The 13,784-nt window shown below is 40.9% G+C and overlaps 1 protein-coding gene across 3 annotated transcripts in view; it reads right to left on the bottom strand.

Annotated features, from left to right (window-relative positions):
• Positions 1–12,323, bottom strand: part of NFATC3 (nuclear factor of activated T cells 3) — a 137,920-nt gene extending 125,597 nt beyond the window's left edge. For all 3 annotated transcript variants that reach the window (XM_047834892.1, XM_047834893.1, XM_047834894.1), the window contains exon 1: positions 11,913–12,323. In XM_047834892.1, coding sequence (XP_047690848.1) covers positions 11,913–12,015 — 103 coding nt within the window. In that variant the 5' untranslated portion in view covers positions 12,016–12,323. The remainder of the gene's footprint in view (positions 1–11,912) is intronic.
• Between the last annotated feature and the right edge of the window lie 1,461 nt (positions 12,324–13,784).

Here is a 13,784-nt window from a genome sequence, read left to right on the forward strand (position 1 = left end):
CGTTAGTGGGTTCAAGCCCCGCATTAGGCTCTGTGCTGACAGATCAAAGCCTGGCACCTGCTTTGTATTCTGTTCCCCCGCTTGCTCTCTCTCTCTCTGCCCTTCCCCTGCTTGTGCTTGGTCATTCTCTCTCTCTCTCTCTCTCTCAAAAATAAACAGTTAAAATAATAATAATAATAATAATAATAATAATAACAACAAAGCTCTTCAACTGCTAACAAAGTACAGAGTATTCTTTTGGTTGATCCTCCCTTCCCCCTCCATTTTCCCCTTCCTCCTTAATATCTGTTCTTCCATGCATCCACTCCTCTCTCATGTACCCTGCGCTTCAGGGGAAGTCAACCAGGCCAAGGGATGGGCCTGGTTGGCTAAGAATAATTCTCTCGGTCTTTACCAGTGACTAATTTAGGAAAGGGAATGTAACCCAATTTTGGTCAATGAAATGAGAGGTTAAGTTTGCTGTAGGCTTCTGGAACAGTCCTTCCTCGCTCTTAGAAAGATTCCACGGGTTTATGTCTATTTCCCCTACCAAATATATTTTGTTTATGTGTAAACTAGTATTTAAAGTATTACTATTTCTTTCAAATAGTGATCAAATTATAAAAGTCAACAAAGTTTCAAAACAGTGATCAGTCAACATTTACTAGGTAATGTAACAAAAAGGCTTTCTTGCCTTTGCTCTGAAAAGTAGAGTTCTGGTAAAGCTCAGAGACAATTGGGTGCATGTAAAAACAAACAGGTAGTAGACAAAAACGAGCCCAAAAGGCAGTGCTGATCCTGAGAGATAAGAGTAAGTGACAGATGGCAAACTGACCAAAATATCAAGGAAAAAAATGTGCATCAGTGTTAGTGGCTATAGAAGGTACATCAGTTTTTATTTAGGTTCTAAATTCAACCAAAAAAAAAAAAAAATAGTATGTACATATCTTTTGGAACACATGAAAGCAAAATTCAAACTTAAAACAAACAACCAAAACAAAACTGCCCTGGGGCACCTGGGTGGCTCAGTCGGTTAAGCATCTGTCTGACTTCAGTTCAGGTCTATGATCTCACTGTCAGTGGGTTTGAGCCCCATGTAGGGCTCTGTGCTGACAGCTCCGAGCCAGGAGCTTGCTTCGCAGTCTGTGTCTCCCTCTCTCTCTGCCCCTCCCCCGCTCACGGTCTGTCTCTCTCTTTCCTCAAAAATAAATGCTAAAAAAAATTTTTTTTTAATTTTTAAAGCAACAACAAAAAAAAACTGCCCTAACTAGTAATTTCACATTTTTTAAATTCTGAACTTTTCCCTCATTTCAGTTTAGAGCAATTCTGATGACTAATCGAAAAATGCTTTACATTTTAAATCATAAGCACAAAATAGCCTGCAAAGGTCACAAATCAGACCCTAATCAGGACAACACGGGAGGGAGTTGCCAAAGAGAAAGGCCAAATCCTCATTACTTGAAAACCTAGAACAACATGACCTCTTGACCTCCAGGTCCGCAAGGAAGCAAAGAAAAGAGGCCTAACGGCTAAATTTGGGCCTAGCACAGTTAGCTGTGCGGTACCTTCTATTGATCTGGCTGTAATGCTGTACCATTTTTCTAGAGCAGGCAGGAGTAGAGGCATCATTTCTCAAGCAGCCATTCTGAGCCAAAAGCAGAAAATCTAGTCACAAGAACACATATGTAACTTGTAAGCCCTGTTTCACCATGAGTCTTGGTTTCATCAAATGAAAAACTATTTCTGTACTTCAGCTCTGAGAGGTGAGAGGCATAGGAGAAAGAGCCGGGGGGGGGGGGGGGGGGGAGGAGAAAAAAAAGGGTTCAAATGCCAAATCTTCCACTCTCTAAATGCTCAAATCTGGCATTTCTGTTTCCTCAGGTATAAAACGGAAGTAACACACACCTCTTCAGATTATCCTAAGACTTAGAAATAATGTACATAAAAATATCTTGCATACAACAGGTACTCAATTAAATTAAGTACTTACCTAATAGAACACTAACAAAAAAGGAACAGTTACCAAAATGATCAAAATTATAAGCCGTGCAAAAACAACTCTATAATTTTCAAGCAGAAATCAAGCAATTTACTAGACAAGAATGAAGGAGTAGGAGTCAGGTCCTCAGATCTTCCTTTTAGAAACTGTTTAAATAACACTGGACAAGTAAACTTAAACCTCAGTTTCCTCTCTTATAAAACGAAAGGACTGAATTAGCCTAAAACTATCCTGTGCTTTTTAAGCAATGTCACACAACCAGCAACAAACAGGAATCTAGAACTTAGACCTAGCTCAGCACTACCTCAAAATAATATTTCTAGAGTGACTCAAAAGAGAAAGGCACATGGATGGCAGAGGCAATTCAGATAAATGGGTTCAGGGAAAGGTTTCACACTGGGACTTAAAAGAGATGAATAAAATTAAAGATGACAAACTTGTTATTAACATACAGAGTGAGGGATATAAAACAGGTAGAGCATAATGAAAAAGACCAGGGTGGAAGCAGGTTGTAGATGCAAGCAAGGAGCAAGAATCAAAGATGCCCTTAGCTGCGACTTTCAAAACAGATTTTGGAGGAATAAAATATGAAGAGAAAATTTCATGAATCCAAACGTCATTTTTACTGAACAGCCTCTACTGAAAGATGAAAACTATAAACAATTTAATAGAAAAATATCAAGCTTCTCTGAAACTCTTATGTTGCAATAAAAAATGAAAAAGTAACATTTAGATGAAACTTTATTTTCCCCAAAGGGTTTTCTTTTATAAAGGACAAGTTTATTACTTCTATTCCTTTAGTATCCAATATGATCTCACAAATGGCAAGATGTAAGACATAAATTTCGGATCCTGTTTGCTCTGAAATGTTCACAAATCAGAAGATTTTATATGTCAATTATTTTTGTGAGTTAATCTCTATCAATTATATAGTAAACTTAAAAATCTAGTCTTAAAATTAAGACCAAGTTCAGTAGTTTAATTTCATCATAAATCTAAAAGTTCAAGGAAAGTGACAGTACTTAATAAATATTAGACTGATAGATACAAGCAATATGATCAAACATTAACATTTTAAAAAACAATTTCAGGCCCTTAAATTACCAAACAATAAGTGAATTATTCTGAGCCCACAGTTAGAAAACATTTTAAAAATTAAAAAATACCTATTTAAAAGCATATCATAAGATCCGTTCACCTCCTATTTATGTATACTAACTCACTTCACCATCCTACTACTAATTAAAGAGTGAAATAAGTTTTGTAAATCAGATATACCACAACTAATTTTTATCCTATTTATTTGTTAAACCAGTTTTTAAAAAAATTACACGCAACAGCAAATCTCACTAACTTCACAATGCTATTTTAAAACACTTTTCCTGGGGTGCCTGGAGGGCACAGTCAGTGAAGTGTCCAACCCTTGATCTTGATCTAGGCTCAAGTCATGATCTCACCGTACGTGAGTTCAAGCCCCACATCGGGCTGTGTTGATGGCACAGAGTCTGCTTGGGATTCTTTCTCTCCTTCTTTCTGCCCTTCACCTGCTTGTGCACGTGTATCTCTCTCTCTCAAAATAAATAAACTAAAAAAAAAGAAAAAAATTTTTTTTTTTTTACTATACTAACCTAGAACTTTAAAAACTTGAAGAGTTTCTGAATGCCATTTTTTAAACTTTCTATCATGGAAATTTAAAAACATACACAAAAATACAAAGACTGTTACAACAAACTCCCATATACCCATCATCTAGCTTCAACAATTTTTTAAGTTTATTAGGTTTTTTAGGTAATCTCTATACCCAACATGGGGCTCAGACTCACAACCCCAAGGTCAAGAGTCAAATGCTCTTCTGACTGAGCCAGCCAGGCACCCCTAGCTAGCTTCAATACAACTTTTGAATGTCATTTTTTTCCTGTCATCTTTATTTAACAACCTTTTTTACTTCAAAGCAATACCAAAAAATATTTACATTTAAGTACAACTCACAAACTGTCCATTAAAGTGTTCTGGCCAATGATTACCTTGATAGGAAAAAATGCTTTCAGAAATGTTTTTCAGGGGCGCATGGGTGGCTCGTCAGTTAAGCATCCAACTCTTGATTTGGCTCAGATCATGATGTCATGGTTAGTGATATCAAGCCCCGAGTCGGACTCTACACGGATAGCCTTGAGCCTGCTTGGGATTCTCTCTCTTTCCCTCTCTCTGCCCCTCCCCCTCTCAAAATAAACAAATAAGCATTATAAAAAATAAATAAACATTTAAAAAGAAGTATTTTTCAATGATATAAATTAACATCACCAGAAGTTATTAATATTAATCTCAAAGCTCATACAATCCTAATTTCTAATTAAAATAAACAGCAAAGCTGATAAAAATTTAACACAAAATTCAGAAATATAAAAATTATTTTAAAATACTAAAAACAGTTATTTAAGACATTTTAGGGGCGCCTGGGTGGCTCAGTTGGTTAAGCGTCCAACTTCAGTTCAGGTCACGATCTTGCAGTCCGTGAGTTCGAGCCCCATGTCGGGCTCTGGGCTGATGGCTCAGAGCCTGGAGCCTGCTTCCGATTCTGTGTCTCCCTCTCTCTCTGTCCCTCCCCTGTTCATGCTCTATCTCTCTCTGTCTCAAAAATAAATAAAAGACGTTAAAAAAAAATTTTTTTAATAAATAAATAAAACATTCTTAAAAATTTAAACTCTCACCTGCTTTTGTAACGTAAGACATACTGAAACTTTGCATTTTGTAGTTAAATGGAGCTTCAAAGTTACTTCTCCGGTGTACCTGGGATTTTCTAGCTTTCACAGACATGTAGTTCCCTTACACACAGGAATACCAACATGATAACCAGAACTGTCCCAATGATTAAATTTCAGCTAGCAATTCAAAGAAAGTTCATAGCCAACACTATTTACTTATTTATTTGTTACTTTTTTTAGGTTTTTTTTTTAAGTTTATTTATTTTGAGAGAGAGAAAGAGAGCAAGTGTGGGAGGGGCAGGGAAAGAGAGGGAGAGAGAGAATTACAAGCAGCCTCTGCAATGTCAGCACAGAGCACGATATGGGGCTCGAACTCACAAAGCATGAGATCATAACCTGAGCCAAAACCAAGAGTCAGAAGCTTAACCGACTGAGCCACCCATGTGCCCCTAAACCACACTACTTAAATCTTTCAGATCCAATTGTTCTTCTCTTCTAAAGTCTACCAAGCAGGTGAGAGTCATGCAATACAATTATATAAATATTACCAGAAATGCTAAAATATATGCAGATTCACACTATGTTTAAAGTTAAAAGTATGGCTCTTTAAAAAGCTTACTCCTGTTTGTGACTCTGCTAAGCCTCCAAGAACAAACTCACTCCTCTTAAATTCCACTGTTACTTGAACCTCAAACGGCATGCCTGAGCAAATTTGATGACTTGGATTTTGTTTTAGAAGCCAGGCTTACTGCCAACTTGGTTGTGTCTACTCCCCTGACCCACCAGAACAGCTTTAGACAACACCTCCCTTATTTATGTTACTGCTGTGAGCAAACTACAGCTTACTATCAAATGTGACTCAACCTACTCAGGTTTCCTATCTCTTAAGAGTAATGCGACTGACTTCACGGTATCATGGCTTCCTCAACCCCACCTCTTATTTAAAATAAAACATCACCATCATCATCTACCATCATTATCACCACCACCAACTACTCAATACTAATAAGGAAAGTAAAGGATGCATTAAACTTCATCATCAGTAACACAACTGCGTATTTTCTCTTAATAGGTATCCGTTTTTATATATCAGTATTTTGTTATTTTCTCTGAAGAAAAACAAATTTCGTATTTTCTTACCAAAAATGTCCTTGTGATCACATCTCATTGAAAAAGTAAATAAAGAGTAAAACTCAAAAGCAGGACTTGGGATTTGCCCTCAATAAAAATATATACAATTACTGGCAAAGTTTACTGGTTGCCCCAGAAAAGGCAAGTCATAATAGTAAGTTGATTCTACAACTTACACTAAATTAATAACTTAAATGACTGTAAATGCCTAAGATACAGGCCTTACAAAACTCCTACAATTTCTTGACCATGTATGTAATACTCAATTGTTATATTAGGTAATATAACTACTACAGTATTACCTCTACGAATAGTTTAGAATATATTCCAAAATATCCCTTTTGTATTGGCAAACGGAAAACCTAACAAAGTGCAGGTATAGCAATGCTCTTCCACTTTTGAAGTTTCAACACAACATGTGACATTGAAATTTTTCTTCTTCAATTTTCCCCATATTCACTCAACTACATTTATTCATTAACCTCCATCACAAAATTCTGCTAATGCCCCCAGGAACATCTACCCTTATCAGGGAAAGTGTCAAACAGAATATTAAGTTATTCTTCCAACTGAAATGCTGAAATGTTTATCAGTGATGCAATCACCAAATACATATTCTCACTTATATTCAAGACTAAAGAAAAAGCTGACCTATGGTATGAAAGTAAGGCTCACCAGTAAACATCTCCTCTATACACTACCTAACGTGCTGTACAAACGTACCATTAAATTTCTACAGGAAACCAGAGAAGTAACTTCCCTTTTTTCATACTGATTTAAATATCCAATTATACTTAGTATGGGTAGCAAATCTACCAACTTTCACACCATACTGAGTTAACAATTTGATTCAAGACACTAGAAAAATATAAAAGCTAGGGACCTTCAGCACTTTTATTTAGTAAGATATGAGAAATGAGGTTAACAAAAAGAATAAAAGATAAAATACAAAAGTCTATGACAAATATTTCAACTTACCTAAGTAAGGTTTAAATAACTGGATCTCCTATCTGCCCCTATTCTCTCTCAGTGTTTTAGTTTAGCATAGGGAAAAGGATCTAGGGAAGAAGAGGAAATAAAAAATAACCTATCATCAGGGTGTGTGTGTGTGTGTGTGTGTGTGTGTGTGTGTTAAGAAATGTTAATTACCAGCACTTAATGAGTACTACTGGACCAAGAACTGTGCTAAGAGCTTTAAATACATCATCTCATTTAACATGGATAAAACAAACACTTTAAAAATTATCAATAGGGGCACCTGGGTGGCTCAGTAGATTAAGTGTCCGACTTCAGGTCACGATCTTGCAGTTCCAGAGTTCAAGCCCCGCACTGGGCTCTGTGCTGACAGCTCAGAGCCTGGAGCCTGCTTCAGATTCTGTGTCTCCCTCTCTCTCTACACCTCCCCCACTCATGCTCTGTCTCTCTCAAAAATAAACATTAAAAAAAAAAATAAAGGGGCGCCTGGGTGGCGCAGTCGGTTAAGCGTCCGACTTCAGCCAGGTCACGATCTCGCGGTCCGTGAGATCGAGCCCCGCGTCGGGCTCTGGGCTGACGGCTCAGAGCCTGGAGCCTGTTTCTGATTCTGTGTCTCCCTCTCTCTCTGCCCCTCCCCTGCTCATGCTCTGTCTCTCTCTGTCCCAAAAATAAATAAACGTTGAAAAAAAAAAAAAAAAAAAATAAAGACTATGACAATCATCTAGGAAAAGTTCCTCAACTTTATATGGGAAAAAGTTGTGTACTGAAGTGCTATCTGATGAAATTACACTTCCTATCCTAAAGTAAATTTCTTATAAAAATACACATTGTATCAACGATATTTCTCCCCTCTTAAAAAAGCAACATTAGGAAAGATATTATGCAGTCAGTATACAGCACACACTCCTCCCAGTGACTCTCATTCAGGACTAGAGAGTCAATATTTAACAACGAACCAAACCCTGAGAGTGAAACTTTGAATGTGAAAAATTATGACATCAAACTGGAGATATACAAATAATAAATAAATAAATAAATAAATAAATAAATAAAGCACCAGAGGCTGCCCTTTATAATGGCAAATAATGCTAGTGAAATACATGAAACACTTATCAATTTAAAATTCTCTATTTACTATTGAAGTATGTCTTCATTTTGAAGCTAGGTTATTAAGAAAAAACTTAAAATAGTTTGATTCATTTATATATATATATATATATATATATATATATATATATTAATGTTTATTTTTGAGAGAGAGAGAGACAGAGCACAACCAGGGGAGGGGCAGAGAGAGAGGGAGACAAGAATCCGAAGCAGGGTCCAGGTTCACCTGTCAGCACAGAACCTGATGTAAGGCTCAAACTTGGAAATGTTGAGATCATGACCTGAGTCGAAGTCGGATGCTTACCATCTGAGCCACCCAGGCGCCCTGATTCATTTTTAACTGGAAAAATTAAAACTAGCACTGACCTCATATTAAAAAAGAGAGAGAGAGAGAAAGAAAAAGGCTAAGGACTCCAGGGTCTTAATCTCTCCTCTCTCTCTCTGCTCTCTCTCTCTTCTCTCTCTCTCTGCCCCTACCCCTTGGCTCTCTCTCTCAAAACTAAACAAGCATTTTTTTTTTAAAGTCAATCATAAATGTATCCAACATTATCAAGTATCGAATCATCTAATGTGTACTTTTAATAAGCTTGCTCTTAGGACATTTACTAATTCGGCCCCTTAGCTTGTCCTCAGTTCCCGTCCATTATCCTCTCCACCAAATATTTTTCAAAAGTCTTCTGTATGGAAAGTTAGAGGTGATACAAGGACTCTTACACCCTCAGACAGATGGAAAACCTGCTACCAAAATTACCAAGATCTACTGTCTTATGGAACTGACTGATAAAAGCCAAAGAATTGAAACAAGTCTCATTAACTTCCTCTACCACAAAAAAAAAGTGAGCAATGACTCAAAACTTAAGGAGTATTTATTAACTCAACAAATACTGGGTGCCCACTCTTATGATAAAGGCACTGTACTAGGCACCGATCATATAACTATGAACAAGATACAGACACTATCCCTGCCTTCATGGAACTTTCAACCCAGTAAGGAAAAGAATCCAAAAACAAGTAAACACACTAATATAACCCAACATTGATCTGAACTCTACCAAGCAATTTTATTCTCATGGCCCACAGTACTGCATATTATCATCCTAAAAGCATGTCAGTTAATCCACTTAGTTCCTTCAAACTACACACTCTAATTATGCTTATTAAAATGAAAACGTGGGGCTCCTGGATGGCTCAGTCGGTTAAGCAAATGACTCTTGATTTCAGCTCAGGTCATGATCTCCTGGTTCAAGAATTCGAGTTTTGTGTCAGGCTCCATGCTAATAGTGTGGAGCCTCTTGGGATATTCTCTCTCTCTCTCTCTCTCTGTCTCTCTGTCTCTCTCTCTCTCTCCCGCTACCCTCCCCCTTTCTAAAGATAAATAAGTAAATTAAGAATAAATTTTGGGGCACCTGGGTGGCTCAATCGGTTGAATGTCCGACTTCAGCTCAGGTCATGATCTCACAGTTCGTAAGTTCGAGCCCTGAGTCAGGCTCTGAGCTGTCAGCACAGAGTCTGACTCAGGACACAAACTCGCGAACTACTGACAGCTCAGAGCCTGGAGCCTGCTTCAGATTCTGTGTCTCCCTCTCTCTCTGCTCCTCCCCTGCTCACACGCTGTCTCTCTCTCAAAAATAAAGATTAAAAAAAATTTTTTAAGAATAAACTTTAAAAAATAAAATAAAATGAAAACTAATTTTGCAAACAAGTAGTTTTGAATATACAAAACATCCTGCCCAGCAGAATTTTTAACTTAGCTGCTACGTGTTCAAAGCAGCACTAGTCAAGATAACTGAAGGATAGAAACAGCTCAAATGCCCATCAATGGATGAATGGATAAAATGAGGTATATATAAAATATTCAGCCATAAAAAGGAATGAAGTACTGCTGTATTCTACAACATGCATGACCCATGAAATACTAGGCTAAGTGAAAGAAGCCAGACACAAAAGCCCACATTTGTATGATTCCATTTGCATGAAATATCCAGAATTGGTAAATCCATACAAACAAATCCCATATTAGGGACTGGGAAGCCAGGGACTGGGAAGGGACAAAGGAGAATGAGGAGCAACTACTTAAATAGGTTTGGGATTTCCTTCAGGAGTGATGGAAATGTTTTGGAACCTGATAGAAGTGGTTGCACAACACTGTCAATGCACTAAATGTCACTGAATTGCTCACTTTAAAATGGTTATGTCATGTATATTTCATCTTAATTTGAAGAAGAAAGAACACTTAAAAACAGCTGCCATAATATTTTAAAGTGGACTTTTTGTCAAATGAAACTATTCAAGTTTAAATTTGGGAATTTCAGTTACAAGTCAAGTTTCAAACCTTAACACCTACTAGACCCATTTTAATACCGAAATGGTTTGGAGAGTTTTATGGCAAAAGTAATCTCTTAAAAAGCTGTTTTCATAGCTTTAAATGCTGTCCAATACTTTGGATGTACATACAATTCCTACTTACATGAGAATACTATGTTATTGATCATGAATTTGCTTTACAGCATTCTCTAATCACATCTGTCCTCAGTAAAAATTTGCAGACATCAACTATTTATTTTCTTATAATAAAAATACTCATTAAAACAAGTTGTTTTTACTTTGTTAAATCTCAATAACCTAAACACATAATTCAGTGCCACTACTCTCCACACATGTCACTTTCCCATTTGTGCCTATGTTATAACACACACCACCATTCAGTCTGCCTGGAAGCAGAATTACTTGGGTTATATGTCCCTCTCCCATTTCCCAAGCTCCTTGAGGGCCCTTCAGTCCTTTTTTGCACCCATCATAACACTACAAAGTACCTAACAGTATCTTCAACACACAAGGTGCTCAAGTAATGTCAGTGGAATTGAAATAAATGTATTTTGCTGAAATAATTATGCTAAAAAGACAACATATGAAGACTAAAAGGACTAATAAGACAATACCGTCCAGAGAATCCTTAAGCCTCACGTTTAGGCATGTATTTCATTGCAACTCTACTGAACAGTCTACTGAACATCATGAAGTAACTCAACTAATACCCAGAAAGAATAAGGATTAATCTTATCCATCTCTTTTGAAGTTCGTCTACATATGAAATAGGGAAATTGAACTTAATGAACCACAGTATTCCAAACCAGGTCACAGGAGAGCTCTAAGTCCCCAGCCATCCTGTTTCTATTTCCTGATTGGTCTGACCTCCAAGCATTACGGTGTTCAACCTTCCCAATTCACGACCTCCTTTAAAACATCTTCTGAGGTGGGCTTTTAATTAAAATAAAAACTGACTCCCAGAACTTTCTAGAATTATGAACAGGGCACCCCACTTTTCTTAATCTTTCAAAACACTCTGTTCAAGAAATGTAGTTTTCAGAAAAGACCCGTTATAGTTACACTTCGAATTAAATGTGGGCCATAAACTTGCCCAAGTGTTAACACGATGGCATTACTCTAAGAAAGCAGATTTAAACAGACATGTGCACGAATTTCAGAGAACTCTTACACCTCAAGAATGTGCATCTTTAAAACAAAAAATATTAAAAACCTAGGAAAGATGAAAAGTTAAGTGCGCTTACACTTCACAGGGTCAGCTTTTTCTCCGCACCACGCTGGCAAAGCAACGACAAGCAGACACCACTTGGGCAGTGGCCCCGACCCTCAGCCTCCAAACCGCAGGCGTCCACTGGCCATAGGAGTCCCGGAGTCGAGTTCCCCACTAGTTCGCATCCAGCCAAGCCCGCGGCCACTTCCACGTCGCTGCGACCCACACAACTCTTCAAGCGATTTAAATCTGCTCTTCATTCACCGCAAGCACAAACACACACACCCACACCCACACCCACACACACAAATCCGCTCTTCGCTCATCGCGCGCGCGCGCGCACACACACACACACACACACACACACACACACACACACACACGATATTACTAAGCCCCAGACAACCAAGCCACCAGGAAAGCGGCGAGCTCTTGCGAACGAAGAGAGGAGACGCTTTTCGGTCCCGCCCCGCCCGGCACCCACCTGCAGGCCGCGAGCCCGAGGACGGCGGCGCCGGCGCCCCGTCCTCGCCAAAGACGAGTTTGAAGTCGAGCTCGTCGTGGGCGCCACAGTTTGCAGTAGTCATCGGCGTGGCCCAGGGTGCTGCGGCTCCTCCTCTGGCGGCGGCGGCGACGGAGGCGGCGGCAGCGGCGGCGGCAGCTCCTCAGCGCCGCTTCATGCCCGGCCGCTCGGGCCAGGAGGTCGCGGCTCCGCGGCAAAGTTTCCGGGCAGGGACCGTGACACCGAGCGTTCCGTTCCGAACTTGAGAGCTGGCCGCGCGCCGAGCCGCACCAGGCGCCGCCGTCACAACCCGTCGCTGGTGCCTAAGCCGCCACGGTCGCCTTAGCTGATATTCCCCGCCCCCCAACAGCCGCCTCAGCCAGCGCGCTGCCGCGCAGGGCTGCACGACTAACCCCGCCCCCTACCGCGCGCCCATCAGAGCGTGCTGCGCATAGGCCACTAGCGCCCCTGCTAGCCCAATGGCTCCGCCCCATCAACGGCCTACCGCGTGATTCCCTCTCCGGGAGAAGGAAGTCACGTGCATAAGGAGAGCTGGATAACCCCAGTATCTCTTGGGAGTTGTAGTTCGGCCGCTATCCTTTCCTCAACTTCTAAACCAGGGCCCTACACCCGCTTGTCAGGCGGATAGCCCTCTGTTATTGGATTGAATGCAATCCAATCCACCCGCCAATCGAAGACCCCATTCCTTACTGGGCAGAGCTCACGTCGAATATGGTTATGGCTTCGGTGAAGGGCGGCTGAAATGTTACTCTAATGGCTGGGTTTGGGGAATGTGTCAGGGCCCCGGAGGGGTATTACGTGAACGCCACTCACACTCTCATCCCGCCACCCCAACCCTAATGGCGGAGCCTGGGGTGAGGCCCGCTGAGCTTCCAGCTCGGTTGGGGCGGAGTCCGAAGAGACCTGCGCTGCGCGAGGAGTCCGGAGTCTCTGCTCCTCAACGATGCAGATCCACCCCTTCGGGGCGGGGCCTGCTCCCGGTAGCGGCGCCTTTGTCCGCGCCGGCTAGCGAGCAACTACTCCCTGGAGGACAGCCAGCGCGTTAGAGGACTCGGCAGAGCCCCATGGGCAAAGTCTGCCCGTTGCTGTAAGCCGACTGAACCAGAAAGCCCGTCATGAACTCGCACCACTCACGAGCTCGGAGACCTCAGCATCCCGGTGCACATCCGTGAAAGGAGGGCCCGATACCCAAAATGAGTGGTTTGTTAGTGGAGAGGAAGTGACACTGTCTGAAGAACTGTTTTTCGCTCTCGGTTCCTCCCCAGCGAGACTGTCTTCCCTTGAGACCCAAGACGCCTCCTCCTGGGCCTGGGGTGGAAGCTGTGCCAAGGGACGCTAAGCCTGGATTGTTTACTTAGGACTCCAAGAGGCAGGGTGGACTGGGAGCTCGAGAATTGGGAGAAGGAGCGGTGACCTACTTCCCTAGCTCTAGGCCCCAAAGGGCACAGTATCAATAGAAGCATGTTGCGTAGGAACTCAGGGCACTAGGTCTCGGCCTTGGGTGCAGGTGCAAAGGCCCAGGAGCTCTCCCACAAAAAGGAGAAGAGGGCAAAGTGGAGTGCTTTGCAGAAAGGTTTCAATATATGGACCGATACCTGAGCTACCAGGGAGCCCTAGGGAAGGCCTAACTAGGCCTCAAGTCAGGAGGACAGGTAATGTCCAGAGCAGATAAAATGTTCATCTTGGGTTGGGCAGAAAACTTTTCCTGCTGAGTGCTCTGTACCCATACCTGTGCTGAACCTAGGAAAGCAGAGATAAATTAGTCTCCCTTCAGGAGAGGGGGAGAGGACAGCAAATCTATAATCACTGTGTGAAGAGATTAGGCTTGTGCCA

This window comes from Prionailurus viverrinus, chromosome E2 (genome assembly GCF_022837055.1).
Source record: "Prionailurus viverrinus isolate Anna chromosome E2, UM_Priviv_1.0, whole genome shotgun sequence".
In the NCBI taxonomy this organism is placed as follows: domain Eukaryota; kingdom Metazoa; phylum Chordata; class Mammalia; order Carnivora; family Felidae; genus Prionailurus; species Prionailurus viverrinus.